Source organism: Macrosteles quadrilineatus, unplaced genomic scaffold (assembly GCF_028750875.1).
Source record: "Macrosteles quadrilineatus isolate MER2022 unplaced genomic scaffold, UCM_ALF_1.0 Scaffold_2__2_contigs__length_208266976, whole genome shotgun sequence".
NCBI lineage: Eukaryota > Metazoa > Arthropoda > Insecta > Hemiptera > Cicadellidae > Macrosteles > Macrosteles quadrilineatus.
In genome coordinates this window covers 98,350,559-98,373,490 of record NW_026542595.1, presented here as the reverse complement: position 1 = coordinate 98,373,490, position 22,932 = coordinate 98,350,559, and the positions used below count along the sequence as shown (strand labels likewise).

At 34.9% G+C, this 22,932-nt stretch overlaps 1 protein-coding gene across 2 annotated transcripts in view; it reads right to left on the bottom strand.

The window, feature by feature from the left end:
* Nucleotides 1–22,932, bottom strand: part of LOC128987938 (torso-like protein) — a 48,579-nt gene that overhangs the window by 5,319 nt on the left and 20,328 nt on the right. For both annotated transcript variants that reach the window (XM_054409048.1, XM_054409049.1), the window contains exons 2-3: nt 11,530–11,762; nt 10,098–10,521 (exon numbers count right to left, since the gene is read on the bottom strand). In XM_054409048.1, the coding sequence (XP_054265023.1) occupies nt 10,098–10,521; nt 11,530–11,756 (651 nt within the window). In that variant the 5' untranslated portion in view covers nt 11,757–11,762. The remainder of the gene's footprint in view (nt 1–10,097; nt 10,522–11,529; nt 11,763–22,932) is intronic.

Below are 22,932 nucleotides of genomic sequence, written 5' to 3'. Positions count from 1 at the left end.
GGCTAGAAACTATGCATAAGTTGTATAAAACTTTATGGACACGTCGTGCTCTGTTTTATAGCAGAGTCCTTCCTGAAGTTGTTACTGAAATTAAGTTATGTTAATCTCTATCTAAATATCTAAACCAATTAAAGAAATTATGAATTTAACTGCGTTTTCTTTCATAAGAGCGTGTTAAATTACTAGGTATACATTTAGTGTCCAGCTATATTTTTTATTTTTTCAAGATTAGTTTAAGGTCAACTATTTTTAAGAGAGAAAAAAAACACTTGTTTTATTTAACTTGTTCACTACCATGTTAGATGCATGGCTACAATTCAATTTCAGGGTAAGTTGAAGAAGTTTACTTCAAACTATACTAGGCCTAGCTGTCACACGGATTAACCATTTTAGCTATCACAGCTGTTCAATTTGTGCTGAGTGAAGTGCAGTTATTATCAACTTATTGCCGATGAGTCAACACAACAAAAGATAATTCGAACTTATAAATACGGCTGTCAATCTCAATCAAGCTTCAAAGATGATTAAACACAAGATTGATTCTTGATTTCGTAATATTTCATCACTATGGCATAAAATGACTTAACGACACTAGCAATAGTGTCACACACATCATTTAGGCCTACACGTGTGATAAACTATATTTTCCGTCATACTGTGCTTACTTTATTAACTCACAAAAACTGAGATTTGGTGCATTGTTTACTACTATAAATTAGCTCTTATGCTATTTTATACATTTATATCTATACAGTTGTTGTACAGTTATTTAGATGCGTTACGTATTTCTCCGTCAACACAACAATTAAAACACGTCCAGACGTACTAAAACGTTTGAACTTTCAATTTGTTTTAATGTCACTTAAGGGGTATTTATTGTTTTATTTCGATAATTAATGTGACACTATGGCAAACAACAAATAATTGAATAGCCCCACGAATATAAATTAGAACTTTATAACAGGACTATTTTCTTCGAAAAAATCAGTGAAGGAATTTCGCAGTCACAAAAATGTACAGCTTAAATTATCGACTCCAGCTGTTTCTTTTTTGGCCTACATCATCAGAACTATTTAAGTCCCAACGTGCGTGCTGCAACGAAAAATATATTCCCTTTTTTCACATCATTGAGAAATATAAATCGTAATTTTGGTTCAATGAAAAACTCTGGGACTAGTTTTGCTTCACATTAAATCAATGCTGCAAGGTCAGCTGGTCAGTGGTCAGCATGTATATTAAGAAGCGGAATATGATGTAGAATGACAAGAAGAAGAACTAGTGGAAGAAGAAGAAGTGTGGGTGATTGTTGGCTGGCCGGTGGCGCTAACCAGGAATGCTGCCTTGCAGGTGTTACGTCTAATCATCACAGGTAGGCTGTTGACCTTTGGTCAGAAGTTCTGTACGAACAGCAACTTTCTATACAAGCGATGACGAGATGTCAGGGATTACCGTAATCAAATTTGCGACATGCAATTAACTGATTACTGTGAATAAATTCACTTAAGTCATCCGTTGTAGGGGTAAATAATTGTGATACAGTATAGCACGAAGTATTGCATTTCTAAAATCAAATGTTTAAGTCAACGCATTTGAGGGACCGAGATACGCAAGCATATCGATATCCATATTCAATTTAGTATATAAAACTCTTTGAAACGTATTTTGGACTGTCTAATACTGGAATACTCTTTTATAAGCCTGAAGATTTTTGAACGATTCAAACCAACGAACAAAACAGATACAAGAGTAAAATGCAAGTTAACAAATTTTAATAGTACGAGTAAATGATTTATGTGGAAATATATTATTTTATTCATTACAAAAATTATGATAAAAACACTGTACAGTATATTTGTCACTTACCCATTTTAATAATTGCAATCATGTTTAGTAAGTTCATCTTTATTTGTCTGGGCAGATTTCTAGGTACTGACGATAGGCACAGGACACCGGTAAAATGAACATGACAACTTATTAACAGGCGATCTTCTTAGTAAATTATCATTTATTGAGATCCCTGTTGAGTTATTTAACTTTTCTATCATTGTTTCTGTGAATTTAAAAGTATTCCGTTGCATATTTTAAGTTTGGTAAAACATTGCCCAGATTCATTGTAATCGCATTGAGGTGTCTAATACCTTGCAAAGTTCAGTCTTTTAGTTTTGTTTCCTCTCAAGGGTAGCCGTGTTGTATTGATTTAACATTATTTCACGGAGTCCCGCCGTGTGTCTGAGGTTGTTCTGGTTGACTCACCCAAGACAATAAACTTCCCCCTGATTGATATCCATTGTTCGCTAATGCGTGCATGATTGTAAACCTTCGCTACGGCTCTAGTTTGTTTTTCCCCACTAAGAGACTCGATCTTGCTCTTTTTAGTTCCATATTTTTTTATTGTAAGGTGAAGTAAATTACATATTTGGATATTTTGTTACGTTTATGTGTTTTGTGTTTTTACGGAGGCAACCAGTGGACCGACATGCCACTTGCTCGTCAAGCCATTTGACCGACATTTTAAAAGATACTGAATATTTTTTAGTTAAATATTTTATTGAATGTTGCCAACTATTAGATTTGAAATTGCAAATATAGATATTTTTGTTACTGTAGGCTTATTTTTTTGTCATAAGTTAATTTGGTTTGATTGGACACAACCAGTTGACATACACGCCACTTGCTCGTCAAGCCATTTGACCGACATTTTAAAAACATACTAGTGACTCTTTTTTAGTTAACATTTTTACTGAATGTTGTTAGCTAAGTAGATTTGAGATTACAAAAAAACGATATTTTTGTTAGGTTTATTATTTGTACGTTTAACAGGGTGGTCGTTTTACCGATAGGTCACCTGTTCGCGAAGCCATTTGAACGGAATTTTGTATTAAATGAATAATCACGTAGAGCTTTGATGAGGAAGGGTGAAAAAGGTCCAGCCCCTGGTCTTGACTAACGTCGATCCTCTTTTGTTGGAATTCATCTTTGATTGACAGCCCAAATACATATATCTGGCATCCAGGCACTAATTCGATGCCGCTTAAGAACATACGACTATCCGATTTGAAGGTGGGCACAGTAATCGCTCGACTATGCATGCAATTAAAAATCTATTTGAAATAAAGTTGTGTGATTGCACTAATTATTTACTAATTCAACTTGAACGTGGTGATTTAAAAGTTTATACTTATGTCTCGTCATGTACATTGTGTACATGTACCATCCTCTAAAATAAACATCAGAAATTACAAAGGACATAGCATTGTCCCTAAACAATTAAAACATTACTCGATAAATGTGAATCAGACTTTAATCTTATAACTTAAAAGGTTCCCTTCAACGGTTTCAATGTTTGAACGTAACTATCTAATGTGTTCCATGTTCTTCGTAGCTTACAATTCTTCTTTATTAATATTTTATCCTGAACTTAAATTAGTAAGGTTTTTACAACATATAAAATGAAAGGTTTCATGTAGGGAGTGAAACTCGTAAGCAGAGTAAATTGTAGGTAAGCTTTACTACTTAACAGCTGACTTGTCATTCTTGCAAACCGGATGCAGACGCAAGTAAAAGTAGTGCAAGCAACGTGTCTATGTTGATAAGTAAACTTAACTTGGATGAATAATTGAAACTACTAATCTAGTTTAAAATATCCTCTTTCTTAGTCTTTAACATTTAGAAACTCAATCTCAAGTCAATTCTAGAACTCTTAATGGATACTCTAATTCTTTAAGCTCCCTTCCTATTTATATTCGGCCATAACTGCATAATTTGGACATTCAAAGGACGTGAGACATGATAACATTTGTACATATGTTCTCAGGTTATTGGTGAAATCATAGATTAATCCTTTAGCAATTAATACAAGTTCAGTATCCAAAAGTAAATGATGAAACTTACTCTACTCCGTCTTCCATCATACTTATGGATCAGCTGAAGACTATTTCAAGGCTAGTTCCATTTGGTTTATGAATACGGTCTTGTATGGATTGCCATTTTTTTCTGACGATATTTTTTATACAATTTTAACCAAATCATAAATTTAACCAAACCAAACGATCGAATTATACTCAATAACTTGCCGTCTCGTTTTCCAAACAAAATGTCAAAAATCTAAAAGATAAACTTTTAAACGACATCAACACAAAAAACAGACTTACAATTTAATAGCATGTAAAGTCTTTGCATTATTCAAAGTCAATGGGGAAAATCTCAATCAACAGTGACATCATTGAAGGACGTAATCACAAATCTTCAAACTATCACAGCTGGTTAGCAGCAGTGTTTGTTTATTTACTACTCAGACACGAATAGCAAGTCAATGAACTCTTCTGAATGATAAGAAACGTAGAATATTATTGAACGAATTACCATACTGGTTGTAATGCAGTAGTATTGACTTTGTAGTGAGATGACTTATAAATTGCATGGAGATATTTTGGCCATAACTGCCTGATTTTACAAACTATGATCGAAAATTATTTTCCCAGCCTTGGCGATTAAATAGGGTTATGAAATTGACTTTAAATAGTAAATAGTAAAATACTTTAAATCTCATTCCATTGTAAAATTTTGTTTCACATTGGTTATGTCTGAGTGCAATGTTGTGGACTCAACTTTTCTAATATATAATAGGTTAAATGTTTCTCTCTCATTTTTGGGTGGATACTGTTTTCTTCTTTGGCTTTACGGTAGTGCAAGAGACAGAAGAGAACAAGAAATAGGTTATGTATGGCTTGGTAATTTAGTTGAAATCGCTTTTAAGTTAGAACAAATAGTAGACAAATAATGTCCTCTACTCAAACCGGGCACAAAAATACCTTGACGTATAGTCTGATCACACGAAGAATAATTTCATAATGGAGTATGTTTAATTTCTGCTTTTTCATTCTGTTATCGTAGTTCGTAATCCATTTTCTTTGGGAGAAATTAGTAACTTTAAATACTGCAAGTTAACTTGTCCCGTTTTAAAATCTTAAGCAAGGCTATTTTGTAAGTATTGTAAGTGTTTTTCACGACCGGTTGTGTATGAATGCGCTGATATCGTCAGAATGGTTTATTTTGTATTAGGACAGATTCAACAGTTTGCGGTTGACTTAAATAATAATACCAAGACAAGATATATTTTGAAAATAGACAGGTTTGTTTTATCTAAATAGTTTTTAATTTTGTTATGTACAAATAAATATTAAACGTCAAAACGTAGTATACAAACACCAACTAAAAAACTGGTATAAAATCGTCTTCTGTTGATCCTTGGTTAGGATATTAAATCCAAAGTAATTTAGGAATAGGAAAGCTAAGTGATTGGAGTTAACGAGTTCTTCACGAAAAATATAAATAACAACCGCGCACGTGTTAAACTGTCAATCCTGCGCATAACAGAGTCTTTGAGTTATTTATATCGGGCATTAGATTAAGCAACTAAGTTTAAAGAAGGACATCATTTCACAATACATTGGAAGGAGTTTCTTGATACTTATCAAATAACCATTCATGTAAGGTATTACGAGTATTTTGCAGAAAGAAAAATTAAGGTTTTGTAAGAAAAGATAAGTTTCTTTATTTAAAAAATCGTAATTGAAAGAATGGTTGGTTAATATAAATATTCCAATACGATTGAATAGAGCTTTAAGTTTACGTTTGTTTTTTAAGACCTTGTTTTTTTAAACCTGTAATTTAAGAATATTTGTAATAAATACAAATTATTTTAAGGCTAGTGCATGGAGGTAAAAGGGAATTAATTTCCACCAAACGTTGAATCCGACCCAAGTGTTTTACGAAATGTTTGAATTGTATTTTATATTCATTTGAAAAAATTTTGAACTGTAATGTACAACGTGCTATGAAAAAATTTAATGACGGATTAGGATGATTTGAAATCCTAGTCTAAGAGACTTAGATGAGAGGTAGTCGCTTAAGTAGTATACTGTAGTAAGATCGATTTCGATTAACAAATATTCCTTCGACTTTAGACACTCTACCAGATAGATTTTCCATGCTTACGTCAGAGTTGTAACCAATTATACGAGTAAGAATGAGAATGAACTTGATCCAACTGAGTCGCCGATGGAGGGTACTGTTGAAAAAATACAGATTTTTACTTTACCAACTTGTTAACAACGCCAATCTCAAAGGACAACTTGTGCAGAATTCTTTATGTTTAAGCCTGTTCAAGCCTTAATTTTCTCATTTAAGTTCTCATTCAATATTAGGTTAGGAAAAAATAAAAGAATAAAAGACTAAATAGAACTAGAATGGGAGCACACTTTAAATTCTGGGATCTCTAGTAAAAAACTGAATTCAGGTCGATCTAGATGGGATATAATTTATTCAGCTAGATCAACAATATACATGCATTAGCCAAGTCAAATTTACTAAAACTAACTAACTAACTTGAAAAATATACATTAAAATTCATGAGGACTGTCCGTCAGCGAAAATGCGCAGACACTGTAGTAGCCTTTACCAGCGAGAAAGGACCTCAAGTGCCTTTTGAAGCATCCCGGACTATTAACTATGGATATCAACTCCAGTATCCATATTCATTGCTGGAACCGATTAGGAATATTCAAACATTATGCATTACACATATATTTGGGCTTCTGTAAATATTCACAGCAACATAAATAGTATCTGAATCATTCCAGGGTTTTCGACTATTTACAATTCTAATATAAGTTTTTTCTGATCGTCAAGTAGTGTTGCAGGCTGTGGTGTATGAGTAATACATGTGGTGACATCATGAGAGCATGTAGTGTAGAGCTATCTCAGACCAGGTGTGTGTATGACGTGGCAACATGTAGATGTTATCTGGACAATTGGTACACGATTGACTTTGAACTCGTGGTTGGGAAAGGTCACTTGGTGGAAGGCTATTGGAAGAGTTGAGACAAATCTGAGGTACGAGAAGTGTGCCATCGAGGATGAAAAATACCGCCAAAAAGAGTCCTATTGAGACAATTTAAATTTCAGCACGGTTACATAGGTGGCGTTTCAAAAACGTGAATCATGAGAAACGAAAATATGTTTTAAGGGGAGCAGTGTGCGAAAATGCCCAAAAAATAAGTTTTTAATAAATTATGACAAAATATTGTGTATTTTGTGCTGTTTAAGAAAATATATAACACTTTATACTTTGGATATTTTTTTATATAAGAAGGAATCATTAATTCTGCATTAAGATACATTAAGGAAACTACCCATTTTCCCGGTTTTTCCTGATTTACTAAGCTTGTAATAGTCAAATCTTAAATCAAACTGCATATTTGTATTTAGGAAAAAAAAACTGAACAATTTGAGTAACCATAGTCTAATATTGTATATAAAAACAATTTTCCCGGATTTTTGAAAGAGGGCCCTTCTGGATTCTACTGAGCCTGCCCTTCAAGGGTTCAAATGTGAATATCCGAAAGTTAGTTTTTATAAGTTTAGGTACCATTCTAAACAAAACTACTTAACTCATCAAGCCCAAATTTGACACAATACTTCCTGTTACCATGGTGAATAGTTTCATGCATTTTTAGAATGTTACCATTAATTTTACTTTAAAAATAAATTGTTTATTATTAAAAAAAAACACAATAAAAATTAGCAATTTGTTTATTTTATATTTTAAAAACTAGACCTAATTTCTTGTTTATATAGCATGAAATCATAGAAAACAATCTAAGGAATGAATATAAAAAAAATTAAGTCAATATCTCTAACGGGTTTAAAAATAAATGTACCTATATAATCACATGTTTTCCCATAAGAATAAAATGGGAGTGGTATTCGCGCACTGCTCCCCTTTAAGGTATGTCTTGAAAAAGAAGTACGTCTTGAAGGACACTTTTTATCCTTCGAGTTTTTCCCCCTTAAGATGTTAAAGGGGAAACAAACTAGAAGGATAAAAAGGGTACATTAAAGGACGAAACCATTGTAAAACTCTGTTTTCATAACATTAAAGTGTGAGAATTGTACCATAGTTGATGAAAACCACAAATAATTCAGTATAAAATAAGGTGGATAAAACCACTTCCAAACACTTTCTGTGTACAAGAGTTGGCCTTAATTTCAACTTAACCTTACTACTTAGTTCATGCACTCAGAGATTTTTTTCATCATATTACTTGTTTTTACTATTTGCCTCAAAAGTTGTCACAATAATTGATACTTATATTGAATACAATTTTAAGTTCATATAGAAAAGTCCCGGAAGAGCTAAGTCTATTCCTAGGATTACAAATGATTTACAAAATCACGAAATGTAAAGCAATGTCATTTTACCCAGCCTTCATAAATATATTTTCCTGTATTTTCTTAGTTGCCGCGGACTTAGAAGACTTGGATGGCGTAAGCTGATGTGCAGTTCTGTAAAAATTCAATATGAGTATGAATAGAGCAAAATACTTAAAATTCGACCTTTAAAAGATTATTGCTGTCCTAAATATTGGAATTGAAAATTGAAAATTCTATTATGGAAAAGGTTGATTTAACATTCAGACGCACGAACCACGGACTGTTTCTTCATTTTTAAATTACGATCTGCACATAATTCAACTGTTTCGATCTACGCTTTATAATATAAACAGGGTGTTTCCAAATTGTCTGGACATATTTTGTGTACTTGTTCCTTGAGTTAACAAACATAAAATGCCACATAAGTAGGGGTCTAAAATGCCTAGATTTTTTTTTCGGTCCGTTTGTGATTTTTTTTAAATTTCTTTATATCTGGGGCATTTTTCAAGATATTTCAAAATTGAGAATTTCAAAATTGGTATAGATGTGTATTTATAGGTAAAAAGAGCTTACACGGTTTCGTTCCAATATCTTTTAAGCCGTTTCAATATGGTGGCCATTTAAAATCTTAAATGTCAAATTTCATGGAAACCGTAAACATAAAGGAAATAATTCTACGATTAAAAATATATAGAATTTAAATTTAAATCGAATAAGACCTTGTTTGTTAAAATCGGATGACAAACAACCGAGTAATCAGTTTTTATCTACATTCGGTCACGCAATGTGAAGACAATAAGACTTCCATATTGTTTATTATTATTTTACAGAGCAGTATGATCGTCATATTAATTGCGTAACTGAATGTAGAAAAAAACTGATTACTCGGTTTTTTGTCATCCGATTTTAACAACAATCGGTCATCAGACCGACAAACAGAAATCTAGGCATTTTAGAGCCATACTTTTGCGGAATGTTATGTTTGTTTTAGCCCAAGCAGAGAGCACAGAATAGAAACGTTTTATATTCTTTGCTCTCTGAGCCCAAGGAACAAGTCCACTAAATATGTCCAGACAATTTGGAAACACCTTGTATTTTGTAGCTTGACCTTCAGATTCTAACAAGATCACGAGACCAACAAGATCAAAATCTAAGATCACAAGTTTCATCATATCTCAGTTCAGAAGACGTGACATTGACGATATCACATTTATTTAGAAACCAAAACACAAAGTCGTGGCTTTACTTGACCAACAAGGTTGCGGATTCAACCATATCATGGTTTGCGGCGTCGTGTGCCTCTTCTTGTGGTTTACTAAGTTACATAATAAACGCAGCTGTGGTTTTTCTCAGAGATGAAGATGCTGTATTTGTTTTCGGGTAATTCCGGATGGTTTGATAATCCTAAAGTAAACAATGTAAAATAAGTTCGATTCTTGAGTACTTGGAGAAGAATCATTTTTATTTCTTTATCATCAGATATATTCGAAGAAAGTTCGTTAGAAGTTTCACGCCGATGGTCATATTTAAACTCACTGTCAAACACTAGGTGCTAGGTATGCTCCAAAAATATTACTCAAAATAGAATACAAGACGAAGGCACTGTTCCAAAAGAATTTGCACGCACAGGCATATCTTCTAAAACGTATTTTTACGAGAAGCACTGCTCAGGAAAAGAGGGGAAGTCAACCGTGACGTCGAAATATCGGTAGGTTTTGTCGTCGGGAGGACAAGCCGTTGGCAGATATTGCCATATCACCCTCTCAAACATTAGGCCCTCAAAGGGAATGCCTTGACGACGTGTTCTAGAGTAGTACCTTTCGGAAAGCTCCCCGGACCTCCAAACATTGAGTCTAAACGACATGAGAGTTTCCTGTACCCACCTGGAACAGTGAGTTGCCAGTGACGAAGCTGCGCACGTAGTGGCTGCCGAAGCTCTTGATGAACTCCACGACGCTCGCCGTGTCGCCCACCTTGACCTGGTCAGCTTGTCTCGCCACCGCCTCGTGTATCTGCGATGTGTCGGGCGTGACGGCGGCGTCCTCCTGCACTCTGGCGGCGTCGCGGTGCCTCGCCAGCCGCACCAGCACGTAGCTGTGTCTGCCAGTCACGTAGGTAGAGTTGATCCCCAGGTTACGTGCCACCGCCGCGGGTCCCCAGCTGCCCGTGAACGCTTGCCAAGGACGGTCCAGCCGCTCGACGGCGAAGTCGCGGAAGTAGGCTTGCAGCAGCTGGCGCACGTTGTCGCAGAACTCCATGTGGAAGTCACCCTGGAAGATAGGGTTGGTTGCCACCTTCTGCGATAAGCTGGAATACACAAGTATGTTTTACGTTGCGGATAATGCAGGTGTTAAGAAGATAACATAAGCTACTTGCCTTCGAGTAGTTTTATAAATGAGATTTTCATTAAAGTAATTAATCTAAAAGCTTTCACTCAGAATCTCTCATACAGGATGACACAAAGGAACCGGACGTTTTTTAAACACCTGTTTCATCGTTGTCGCACGTGGTAGGAAGATTGAGGTTATGTCATACCCTTCAGTGAGGCTTGCCATTTTTGTTGAAATGGCTCAGTGCACCTTAGACCATCGCGTTTTCGCATACAATATTTTGGTCCAAAATAGTGAATCCGTCGTCAAATCCAGCGGGAATTTAGAGGACATTTTAACATTGAACGCCACGGAACGGTTCCAAGCCGAAATATGCTATTAAGATGGGTTTCAGGGTTCCGAACAACTGGGAATATAACAAGAAAGAAACCACCAGGCCTTGTTAGAATTTCGAGAACACCTGAAAACATCGCTAGATTGAGAGCAGTGTTGAATGAATGTTTCCTAACAAGGTGATTTCTCACTTTGGTGACATACCGTGGCCACCAAGGTCACCTGACTTGTCCACTAGTGATAACTTCCTGTTTAAGGAGCGTGTTTATGCTCACAAACCACGCACTCTAAGGGATTTGAAGTAGGGGGGGGGGGGCAATCACAGAAGATATCAACGGCATTGAATAAGACCTCCTGACCTGAGTTTCAGATGATTTTCAGACCAGAATGAACATTTTTAGAGAAGTACATGGCCGCCATTTGCATGACGTCATTTTCAAAAAATGACTGTTTTGTAACAAATGGCAAATTTTACCTCAATATGTACATTATTAAAACCATTTTATTCCATTTAACTACTGTGTACTACTTATTTAAATAACGTTCGGTTCCTTTGTGTCACCCTGTATGAAGAAAATAGTAGTACCATGCTCAAAATAGTCAATCTGGTCAAACGTTATATGTCGCACCAGGTATAACAGCTTAGACATACCTATTTCTAACAGGAACATTTTTGAAGACATCGACGATGGGTTCTCGGAAAAGCCACGTCTGGTCGGTGTCGTTGCGAGGTACAACCTTCATGCTGATGCTGAGGTAGCCGTAGCGGCCAAACAGGTTGATAGCGCCTCCAACACGGATCTGGGCGTCAGCTTGTGATAGTGTCAGCGACAAGAGCCACAGCAGCGTCAGCGCGAGGACAGACCACGGGCTCAGCATCCCCTCCTGAGAACATAAATCAGGAATGAAGAGCATACTACTTGAAAACGAGTAAGACAGCGTCAGCAACAAGAGCCACGCCAGCGTCAGAGTGGAGATAGACCACGACACTACCTTCGTTTCCTAAAAGCAAACAACAGTATTTGAGTACCATCCAGAACCAGTGGTAAGTTCCCGCAGATCCTGAAGGGTGGGGACCGAGGACGAGGGAAAACTCAACGTTGACGAGTTAGAAGAGTTTGTGAAAATGTAATTTTTGAGCAGTAAAAGAAAACTTTTGCTATTTAAACACATTTAAAATGTATTTTCCTTTTATTGCTCACTAAGAGATGGCCGTCACATCAAGGCAACACTAAATAAACGCCTTGGTCACATGGATCCAAGAAACGCCATGACAATTGCAATCAATCGTATTGCTGCTTTGTAATCAATGCCCCTAGAAACATCTTGCACACATTTAAAATATTTAAATAAAAATTGACAAACCAATAAGTGAGCCAAGCTTTCAGCATTCATGTGAGGTGGATGCTAAGAGAATAAGGTGTTAGGAAGGACGTAAACAAAGTTTCTTCATGTTCAACTTTTATATGTGATAAACAAAATTTACGTAATCATACAGTTTGTTTTATACATCATATTTATTAAGGCTACAAACACATCTGTGATTTATGTCCATTCATACAAATAAAGACGTGGACCCAAAGACATTTCCATCGGGGGTCTCGAACGCAGAATTGAGAGTCAGCGACCACTACTCAAATGGAAGAGTAATTTATTACAAAAAGATAACAATCAATAAACTTCGTTCCAACATTACTATTTTTTGTTTCTTTTAAATGCTTGATATTATTGTGCAGACGACCAAGACCCAATTTCCTTCTCATTTAATACATGACCAAACATTACAGTGTCGTTACAACCAATCAGAAGTACTTCTTGAGTTTTTGTTGCAGTCTTTAGATTCTAATGTGTTATTTAAGCAGTTAAAATCGCATTTAGTAGGTAACCACAAATGGTTGTAGGTATTACAGCTATTAGTTGTGCAACAACATGTGACGAACGGGCGAAACGTGTGTTTAAATACGTGTTTACTCACGTTGCAAAACACGTACAAAATGATCAGCTGATCATCAACTGGAGTTATTTAGCTTGTAATTTGAATTTCGTTGCATTTAATAGCTTTATGCAACTAACATTTAAATGCACTTTCCGCGAACGTTTGAAAACTTTACTTAAACCTCTTCATGAGATCGGATTTCATAAATAAAATATATTTACATATGAGATTCTGTTTGTTCCTATTAAACATAAACCCTACTGAACTGAACACATTGCAATTTTGCACAAGTAGGTCATGAACACGGTCAAAACAAAAAGTTATTCATGTTCGTGAATTGTCTACACCATGTGGATGTTCATAGTTACGAAGTGAGCCATTTTAATTGGTTTACATTGAGGCAAAAAGAAATCGCAGTGTTTAAATCTGCTATATCCAGATTTCATTTACTAAAAGTTTAAAACATAATTACTTTTTATTCAGCTCTCCTAGCGTATCAGAATAAAATGACTATTGAGATCATTTAGGAAAACTAGGCCAGTTGAGAATGATCAATATTAGGTGTACAAATATTTTCCTCAATTAATAAGGACCAAATTAATTTATTTTCCGTCTCACTCTAAAAGCAACCAGTCGTCTATAAGTTGAATACATAACAAAATAGTCTCGCAGCATCACGGGATTTCCAAAAACATTTTCCGTTCCGTGAAGTTTCTGTTGACGCGTTAAACCGATAAATTACTTCCCATGAGCAGACAAAGTCAAGTCCCGCGTCCTGAAGTCGAGGTCATCAGATTGTATGCCTGAATTTATAGAACACACGTGATTATTGGTCGCCTTTTTCGTTTGATACCAGAAACCAGGTATTGGACATTTGGTATAATGTAAAGTCGTAGTACAATGACCAGTAGTCATTGGTCGAAGCCACACCAACCACCGAAGCTTTTAACCGAAATATTTTTCCGAGCTTGAGAAGGAAAAATATTTTACTTCTATTACCGTTATCATTTCTTTTGGAGACAATTCCACCCAGGAGCATACTTTAAGCTGAATATTAATCCAAGCTGAGTGCTTGATTGAGTAAGATGATCTGAGTAGCTTTGAGTAGTTACTGTATAAGATTAATTGTTTCTTTAGTCCGCATCATTTATTAAGACCAATGATCAAGGACATCTGGGCCAAGTTTCAGATCTTCAAAATCTGATTCGATAGAGCTAGCAACTAAATAAGCTACAGAAAATACAGTTTTCTCTCTTATAAAAAAGCTTTTAAATTTTTCCAAACTAAAAGTATACTTTATTGTAAACTAGTTCCATCAACCTATTGTAGTATAACAATCGAAAGAGAATAACATTTCCTAGCGACATACGCTATGAGAGTTTCTTGAAATCTATGTTCTCTTTCTAAAGGCTGGCTATGTTGTCAATATAAATGGGATGTCAATTCAATTTTCGTGGTCAAAGTTTTATCTAGGGCCTACTGCAATGAAGATATTTTGTTCAACTGAGATCTTAGAAGAGACTTTTGAAAATTTAAGTATCATATTTTCCAAAATTGACTGTTAGATCAAAGAAAGTTGAAGTAATTTTTCAACGCTCCTTAAACATCCTCATTTGACCTGCCAATACATTATTAATGATTTATAAACATGTATCAACTGTGGATTCATAAACAACACGTGGACGAAGAAATTTTCAGAACTTTCATCTTTACCCTCGTATTTAAAAACTGTTAAAACCCAAGATTACTGTCATCGAAAACGTTAAGAATTAGGAATATTCTATTTTCATTGTTGCTCTTCTTAACATACATATTAGTGTGGTTTTCGATACTTTATGAACGAAGATGTCGTTTTGGATACCAGAAACATAAAGGTTTTAGAATTCAACAGAAGATATGAAAGCCTTCCTTTGTCCCTTGGAAAGCTTCTCTAGTCGTGATAGAAGAGCCTTGCCGTGAGGTTCGTGTCCGTCAAATGTCAGCAAGAGTGTCGTGGTTTCCCAACCAAAGTCCAGGGCCAGACTTTCATTTGAAGCAACTCTTGACAAAGTTCTAAGCAAGAGTTCAACTACGAAGTTTAGAAATCATGAACATTTTCTAAAAGTTGGATATTTGTTTGGTAACTGTTCACAGTTTGCTTGAAACCGAAACTGAAATTGACAATGTTAAGGAAGTGGATCGAATCGTAAGGAAAAACTGTCAATAATTCCACAACAAAGGATGAATTCACTTCACACCCTACCCTGTTTTTATTATATCTCTGTCCTAGAACACATCATGGTGTTTTTTTTTTTTTTTTTTTTTTTTACATAAATGTGATCTAAGAAGATGACAATTAACACTCTAATCACTCTTATTCTTGTAATTTATCAGAGTGCTGTCTGTCTTGCCTTTCTAGTTTTATCATCTGATTTAGAGTAAAGAATGATGATGGTGTATCCTATCTTGACCGAAATGATCAAACACTAAAATACTCAAGAACACAAAAGTCACTTCCTCTTCAAGGTTTCTTAATCGATTTCTCGCTGATTTCTTCACGTTTGAAGGTTAGACCTCCCGTGCTTTTTTGACCCTTTCATGCACCGAGACCCAAGAGGAAAGGAGGGAAGCCGTGACGAATTATCATAAAAGTATTGGGTAACCGGAGGCGCACGGCAGTGGTGTACAATGACCTAGATAGCTGCCAAGGTCAGTAGAAGGTCACTGGAATCGCTGGACTACGAACTGCAAGAAATGGTCCTTCGATATGGGTGGCCAATGAGCACGAAGTTGGATTGAAACTTCATACAGTATCAGATTAGCCAATCGAAGAGGACACTACATTGACTTTCTTTTTTACGACACTTTTTCAAAAGATCACAAAAATTATCTTCAACTGCCATGATTCTTGAGAACGCTTTGGATTTAGTCAAGAAATCTTGCATGGTTAGCAGATTCTCCAATTAAAGTGACAACTGAACTGTTATCCTTTATCTAACATCAACTGAATTTCTCACAAAACCACCTCTTATAACCTCCAACCTACCAATAGTATGTCAAGAACGATATGCATTAAGCAAAGAAATATTTATTATACAGCTTCGTAAGGACCAGTTATTTAATCATACGAATACTACAACTGTACCTTTTATCACTAGGACTTGGAGTGACTGTTTTCTAAATGAGCTCAAGTATAAGGACCCAGGCTGAGTCGAAATTGTAAACTGAGGGTCAAAAATACAGAGTATGATTTTTATGTTTATACCACCAATAAAGGATTTGGAACTCTTTTTTTATCTAATTATTATTGAGGTAAACAACGCACAAAACGCTGGTTTTCTGGATTAATTGGCTTAATCAACTGTGTTGAATAACCGAGTTTTTAGACTATCATCATTTTGGATAAATTTGTAGTTTGAATTGGCAAAAAAATTGTGTTGTTATATGTATTGTATGAGTTTATGATTGTTGTATGAGTAGATTTTCTTTCTTGAGTATTATGTATGATACTCTGATACTACTGATGATACTATGTAGATGTATGATTAATCCTATTAAACAAATTTATGGTCAACTGTGAATAAATACATGATTTCTAAATATTAGTGCAGTATGAAGAAAAAGACTTTATCACACGGACCAAAATAATCTCTTACCGGCTGCTCGCTCATTAGAGCACAAGTTGAAAAAGATTAACTTTAATCTTTTGGCCTTAGTAATGGAATATAACCATGTTACAACTAAGTAATCAATCAATGTAGCAACTGAATACTTCACTTGGTCAACTTCCAATTAGTTGTAAGGGTTTATTAATTCTGTAGTTGTTCTCCCGCTGTAATACATTTACTTGCATATGCCCGGTCACGATCAGGAGAAAGGTTTGTATATGTTTGGCTGCAGACGACTTGGCACCAAGTACCTTCACTTTCATCCAAACCCGCCAAGAATCCTTTATGAAAGTGAAGTAAGACATTGGTAAACAAAGGTGCACAACTTTCGTATTGCCATCAACAGTTGAACAGTTTTTTTTTTTTTTTCTACGCCAGTGGCATTTCACACGAGAAGTTACGAGAGATCAAAGTTTAGTGGATGTGCCGGGGATTGAACCCGTCCCTCCCGCACCGAAGTCCGAGACGCTAACCACTAGGCTAGCAACACAACCAAACCAAACAATTAACCAACACAACCAGTTGTCCTAAGTTTAAATCTTTATTCATGTTGTAGCCTCCAGAGTTGGTGATGTATATCAGCAGACTGACTACATTTCGAGATGATAATCATCGGATCTTCAAAAACACGTAACGTTATTCCCGCAGACTCGTCAAAACACACACATAAATTTATGCATTAATTGTGACTACATAAAAAGACGGAAAAAATGTAAATTTATGGAAGGTTTCAGGGTCTATTACCGGCTGGCTTCATTACCTTACAATCTTAATGTATTTTTATGTACTTTAAATTAATGAGTTTTGCACATCCAAGTCTGCGAAGATGATGTTTCGTGTTTTTGAAGATCCGATGATAGGATTATAATCCTCAAATTTGATGTACACATAGTTATTGTAGAAAAACAGGAATTGCTCCGACTGAATGTATGCAATTTTGATTATTAAAGCTTTTAGTTGCGAAAATGTCAGAATCAAACAATATGAAAGCATACACAGACAAAGTTACCTTAAATAAAGTAACAAAAAAGCTGTTAATTGCCATCAGTGCACTTAAATGTAGCCTAATCTACAATGATCCATTTAATAACCATAAAGGCCCGAAAATTGTTATACCAAACGAACCATGACTACTCATTTTTTACCAAAACAAAATCAACTAATAATGACAATAAAAATTGTTCACAAAAATTATAGCAACCAATAATCGATTTATATATAGTGTGATTTACGTTTAAAGTAGAGAATATTTTTGGAAAACTAGAAGTTGTTATGAACATGTTAATAGACAGTTAAACCGATTTCTACGCTGAGTCATAGCCCTATGGCAGAGTTTCTTGTGGTTTCTAAAATGATTGTAAGTTAACTAATTGTTTGTTTGGGTTTCGCTTGTGCGGGTTACAAACAGCTGATTACTGACTCACTTACTTGTTTACATGAGAAGAAGGTTAATTTAAAACATCTAGGTGTTCCCTTCGAAGCACTCTACACATTTTATGTCTTCAATTAAATTAATTATAACACTTACCTAATACTTATAGTACATTCAACTCAAAATTAAACTAGTGTTAAATTTGCTATCAAGATCGATATTACATAATCAAAAACATATTGTTTTCATAATAAACCCATAAAACTAATACTAACAGGTGACAGTGTAAACAGCAATGTGTACTAATTTAATTCACTCTTAAAATTTCAATTTGATTTTGTCTCTTCAGTTTTAATAAAATTTCCTACCAAATTAGAACTTTAAACCGCGTTAGTTTTAATCTGTGGCTAATTAAGCTTAATCGGTTAAGATAAAGATATCATAATGGTTTCCACTGAAGGAGTTATACTCATAACAAGCATCGTAAAGATACTCCAACAATGGGTATGTTGTTGCTATGGCCCTGACAGATATGCTATCCTCCCACCTAATGTTGACTTAGTGAGGGGAGTGTGCTGCAGGGCGTTCCTGCTATGACGGTGAAAATATGGAAGTAGTAATTTGTGGTGGCGTTTACACACAAAACAGGATGTTACAGGAAACATAGCTTAAACTGATGCGTTAGAAAAAAAGTTGTGCTGGCTTTTAGTGTTTACCTACTACAGTTTCTTCCTTTTACTTGTTTCAACTACTGTTTTCGCTCTTTAGTAGTTGTCACTGTTGTACACTGCTGGCTTTTAGTGTTTACTTACTACGGTTTATTCCATTTGCTAGTTTTAACTACTGCTTTCGCTATTTAGTAGTTGTCACTGTTGTCAACTGCTGGATTTTAGTGTTTACTTACTACGGTTTAATCCATGTACTAGTTTTTACTACTGCTTTCGCTATTTAGTAGTTGTCACTGTTGTCAACTGCTGGCTTTTAGTGTTTACTTACTACGGTTTATTCCATGTACTAGTTTTAACTACTGTTTTCACTCTTTAGTAGTTGTCACTGATGTCAACTGCTGGATTTTAGTGTTTACTTACTACGGTTTAATCCATGTACTAGTTTTTACTACTGCTTTCGCTATTTAGTAGTTGTCACTGTTGTACACTGCTGGCTTTTAGTGTTTACTTACTACGGTTTATTCCATGTACTAGTTTTAACTACTGTTTTCACTCTTTAGTAGTTGTCACTGTTGTCAACTGCTGGCTTTTAGTGTTTATTTACTACGGTTTCTCCCATGTACTAGTTTTACTACTGTTTTCGCTTTTTAGTTGTTGTCACTGTTGTCAACTGCTGGCTTTTAGTGTTTATTTACTACGGTTTCTTCCATGTACTAGTTTTAACTGCTGTTTTCGCTTTTTAGTAGTTGTCACCGATGCCAATTGCTAGCTTCTAGTGTTTACTTACTAAGGCTTCTTCCATGTAATAGTTTTTTGTCATTTGTGAACTCAATCTGTGAAAAGGTTGGGATTTCTCTACAAGCCAAATATTCATCCGACGCGTTTCAGTTTCAGTTCTCAGCGTTATTCTGTAGTCTGTGGTATCGTTTCTTCACAGTTTATTTTTAAGCAGACCTTATCGACATACTTGAGGCCCAACTCTTGTAGGTTACTGTACTGTGTAGTAAATAATAGCCCCTTCTGACTTATATTGGAAACCATGGGAGATTATAGATTTTATATTTTGTTGTCTGGACCAGATATACAGCGTGTCCAATAAATAAACAACCAAACTCCGGGAAATAGTTTTATGGGGGAAAATAAACAAATAAATACAGACTAATATTTGTCCAAAAACGCTTTGTTAATAAGATACCCACAATTTTTTATTTTTATGTAAATATTTTTATTTTGGAATTTTTCCAACCAGACTTTATGAAACTTGGTAGGCCTATATATTTTAAGGTAGGAGAGACATATTTTGAAAAAAAAATTAATTCGATCCAATTTGGAATTTCAAAATGGCGGTCATTTTAATTTTTATGGTTACAAAAATGGCTGATTTCGTGAAAAATGCGAAGAAGACTTTTATTTCGCATTCAACATTTCCTATCAAACGACATCAAGTTAAAATAGATCGAATAGTAAATATCTAGGAAATCACAATTCTTAGTAGTACAGGCCAGGCAAAATAAGGCCAGTCTGTCAGAGTGCACCACTTAGGCTACTCCAAATCCTGAGAAGGCTGCGGCGCATCATAAAACCAAGTAGTACTAAATCGAACAAAGCTGTCAACAGAGTCATTAAAGAGGAAAACAGGAACAACGAAGTAAACTGAAGCACACCTTCCTGCAGACATAATTGTAATGTATCTCTAAACAGTGTAATGTGTAATGGAGATGTTGATAACAACAAGGTACGAAGAAGGACGGGTGTAATGATAAACAAGAAAGTTACACATGAGATAAGATGACCTTGTGTTTCTGTGTATTACACTAGGAACATGCTGATATTTGATACTACACTTGATAATAACAAGGGTCCGAGTATGCGTCTTTGTGGAACTCCGTAATAAGTGATCAGTCTCTTTGTGTAGAGCATAAACGAATAGAACTGTTACTTGACATACAATATTCGTGTAAACATTTTGGCTGGTTTTAAAATAAATACCCCGCCGTAGCACACCTGCAGACTAAGCGAATTTCCATTTGCCTGGATATTCAATTACAACCGGGACCACGTAAGTTTGCAGTTGAGGGAGGAGCCTTTTTACCATATGGGTTTGAATGAACAAATGAGAACCATGCGGTGTTGCCAAATCTTATAATACCAGCTTATTTGAAAATATTGCTTAGTATATTTTAATTAGTGTTGTCAACGGGCGATGTGGCAACTGGCCTTGTCTTGTGATTGGCTGCCACCAACTGCAAACTTACGTGGTCCCGACTTTAATTAATTATTTTAAAATAACATTGAGTTTTACAATTGACTAGGTGTGCTGCTACAGGGAGTCTAATAAAATTGTGTTTTTTAGTATAATAGTAATAGCTTAATATGAAATAAATAAATTTACCAGGCTTGATCAAAATATATCTAAACAAGCGATCTACAACAGTCTACTTATTCTCCATAAGAATAACATGGGAATTTTAAATTCACGATTTTTGATTTTTCTTCGTGACCAATAACCGTAAAAACACGTATATATACTAAATTATTCATTTTTTAAAGATTTTCAAAATGGTTTAAGGAGAAATTTGGATATCGTATGTTTTTAGTGTCAAAATGAGAAAACCCAATTTTTACCCGATAAAACCCCGTTCCCATAGTCCGATCATGCTGGTTCGCGAACTCATTCAAGTTTATCCCGCCTTGAATGATAAGTATAGATAAATTACCTTCTAGCCAAATTTCATGAAAATCTGACAAATATTTCTCAAGATATCTCGAAATAGCTAATTCTCTATAGGGAAACTTGCTAAAAAGGAATGGAGTTTTATTTTTTAGCCACCAACAGAATATGCTAATGATACTTATCCTACAAATTGACTACGTTTAGTAGTAAAATATTATAGAGTGTATTAGTGTGTGTGTGTGTCGTTTCTTAACTTACCTTAAATTGATCATTATACAATATTTGCGTTTTTGCATAAAGATTTATCTGTAAGCTTGTTCAAAGTTTTCTTATCTTTTACAATTAATTGTACCCTAAGAGTAGAACGCACACTGCTACAAAATCAACACGCTTAAGCGTGGACGGTTTTAAAATTAAATAAAAAAACATATAGAGTCAATTATTTTGTAATGTACTGTAATTGTACAGTTCATAGTCAATGGTAATGATTATATGCATGTGGAGAGATTCAGTTAAGTTTAGTTTTAACGAGTTTTTGTACATGGTTACTTAGTAGGATGAAAATGTTACCTATTGAAATTCCTACAATAATCAGAGCATATTACTGCAAAACGTAGGTCTAGAGGTCAGCATAGGACTATTTAAAATAGGTTGAAATGTACGAGAACTTAGAAAATGAGTGTATCATAATCATCCTAAGATTAAATATTCGTTTTAGTTTACCAATTAAGTTACTACGCGCCAAGTTACCTTTTCAAAAGACTTTAAATTTCCATCATTTAGGGCTTACGTATATGGGTGGACTACAACACAATGGGGGGGGGGGGGAGATTTTCAGAAATCTGTTACAAATTCTAAAACTAACCAGTTTTCCTCCATGAAAAATTGTTCATCAATAACCTAGAGACGTCTATGACAACTCCAGCCTGTGCGAACTTCACAATAAGAACAGAGGAGACGTATTTAAATCAGAGGGAACTTGAGACAATCGATTAGTTCGTGTGCAGTTGAAGACTTTCTCTCGTGACTTCCTGGACATCTTCGTGACCGTCCTTCCAAGGATCACCCGGGACCAAGGGAACACGCTGCTTACCTAATAGTGCAGTAGAAATAGGGTTTGAGGTGGAACTAATTGCAACAGAAATTATTCCAGTTAGAAATGGTAGGTAATACACTTTTAAAAAACATACTAAAAATATACATTTGTACTGTTACGCAAAATACGGTTTTTTGGTCGCCATTTAAAAAAAGTGTAAAATTTTAAATTATTGTTAAAAAATCTGGTTTGGTATCAAATTATAGAACATTTCATGCTGGAAAAGAATATAATGGTTGAATTTAAAATATACTGTTAACGGTGATTCACTATGGGCGAAAAAAGGTGCGTTTAAAAACGTGGCATTTGAAAAGTTTTTTATTTATAAGTTATTTTATACTTTTAAAATTTGTTTTTTTCATTTTTGACCCTTAAAACGTAAAATTTCCCAATTTCTCTCTAGACCTTTTTAAAGAGCTTAAAAACAAATATTTAAGTATATCAAAGGTGTTTTGTACAATTATTGGTAACGAGGAAAATTAAAAAAAATTGGAAATTTAAAATCCCCATGTTATTCTTATGGAGAATATGGTAAAAAGTTGTAGTTTCCTTGTTTATGGATATACAGGGTGTCCCGGAACTCTCTACCAATATTTTAGGGCTTTGCTCCTGGGTAAGAAACATACCTAAATATCATATTTAAATTGTCCGGAAGTCCTTAG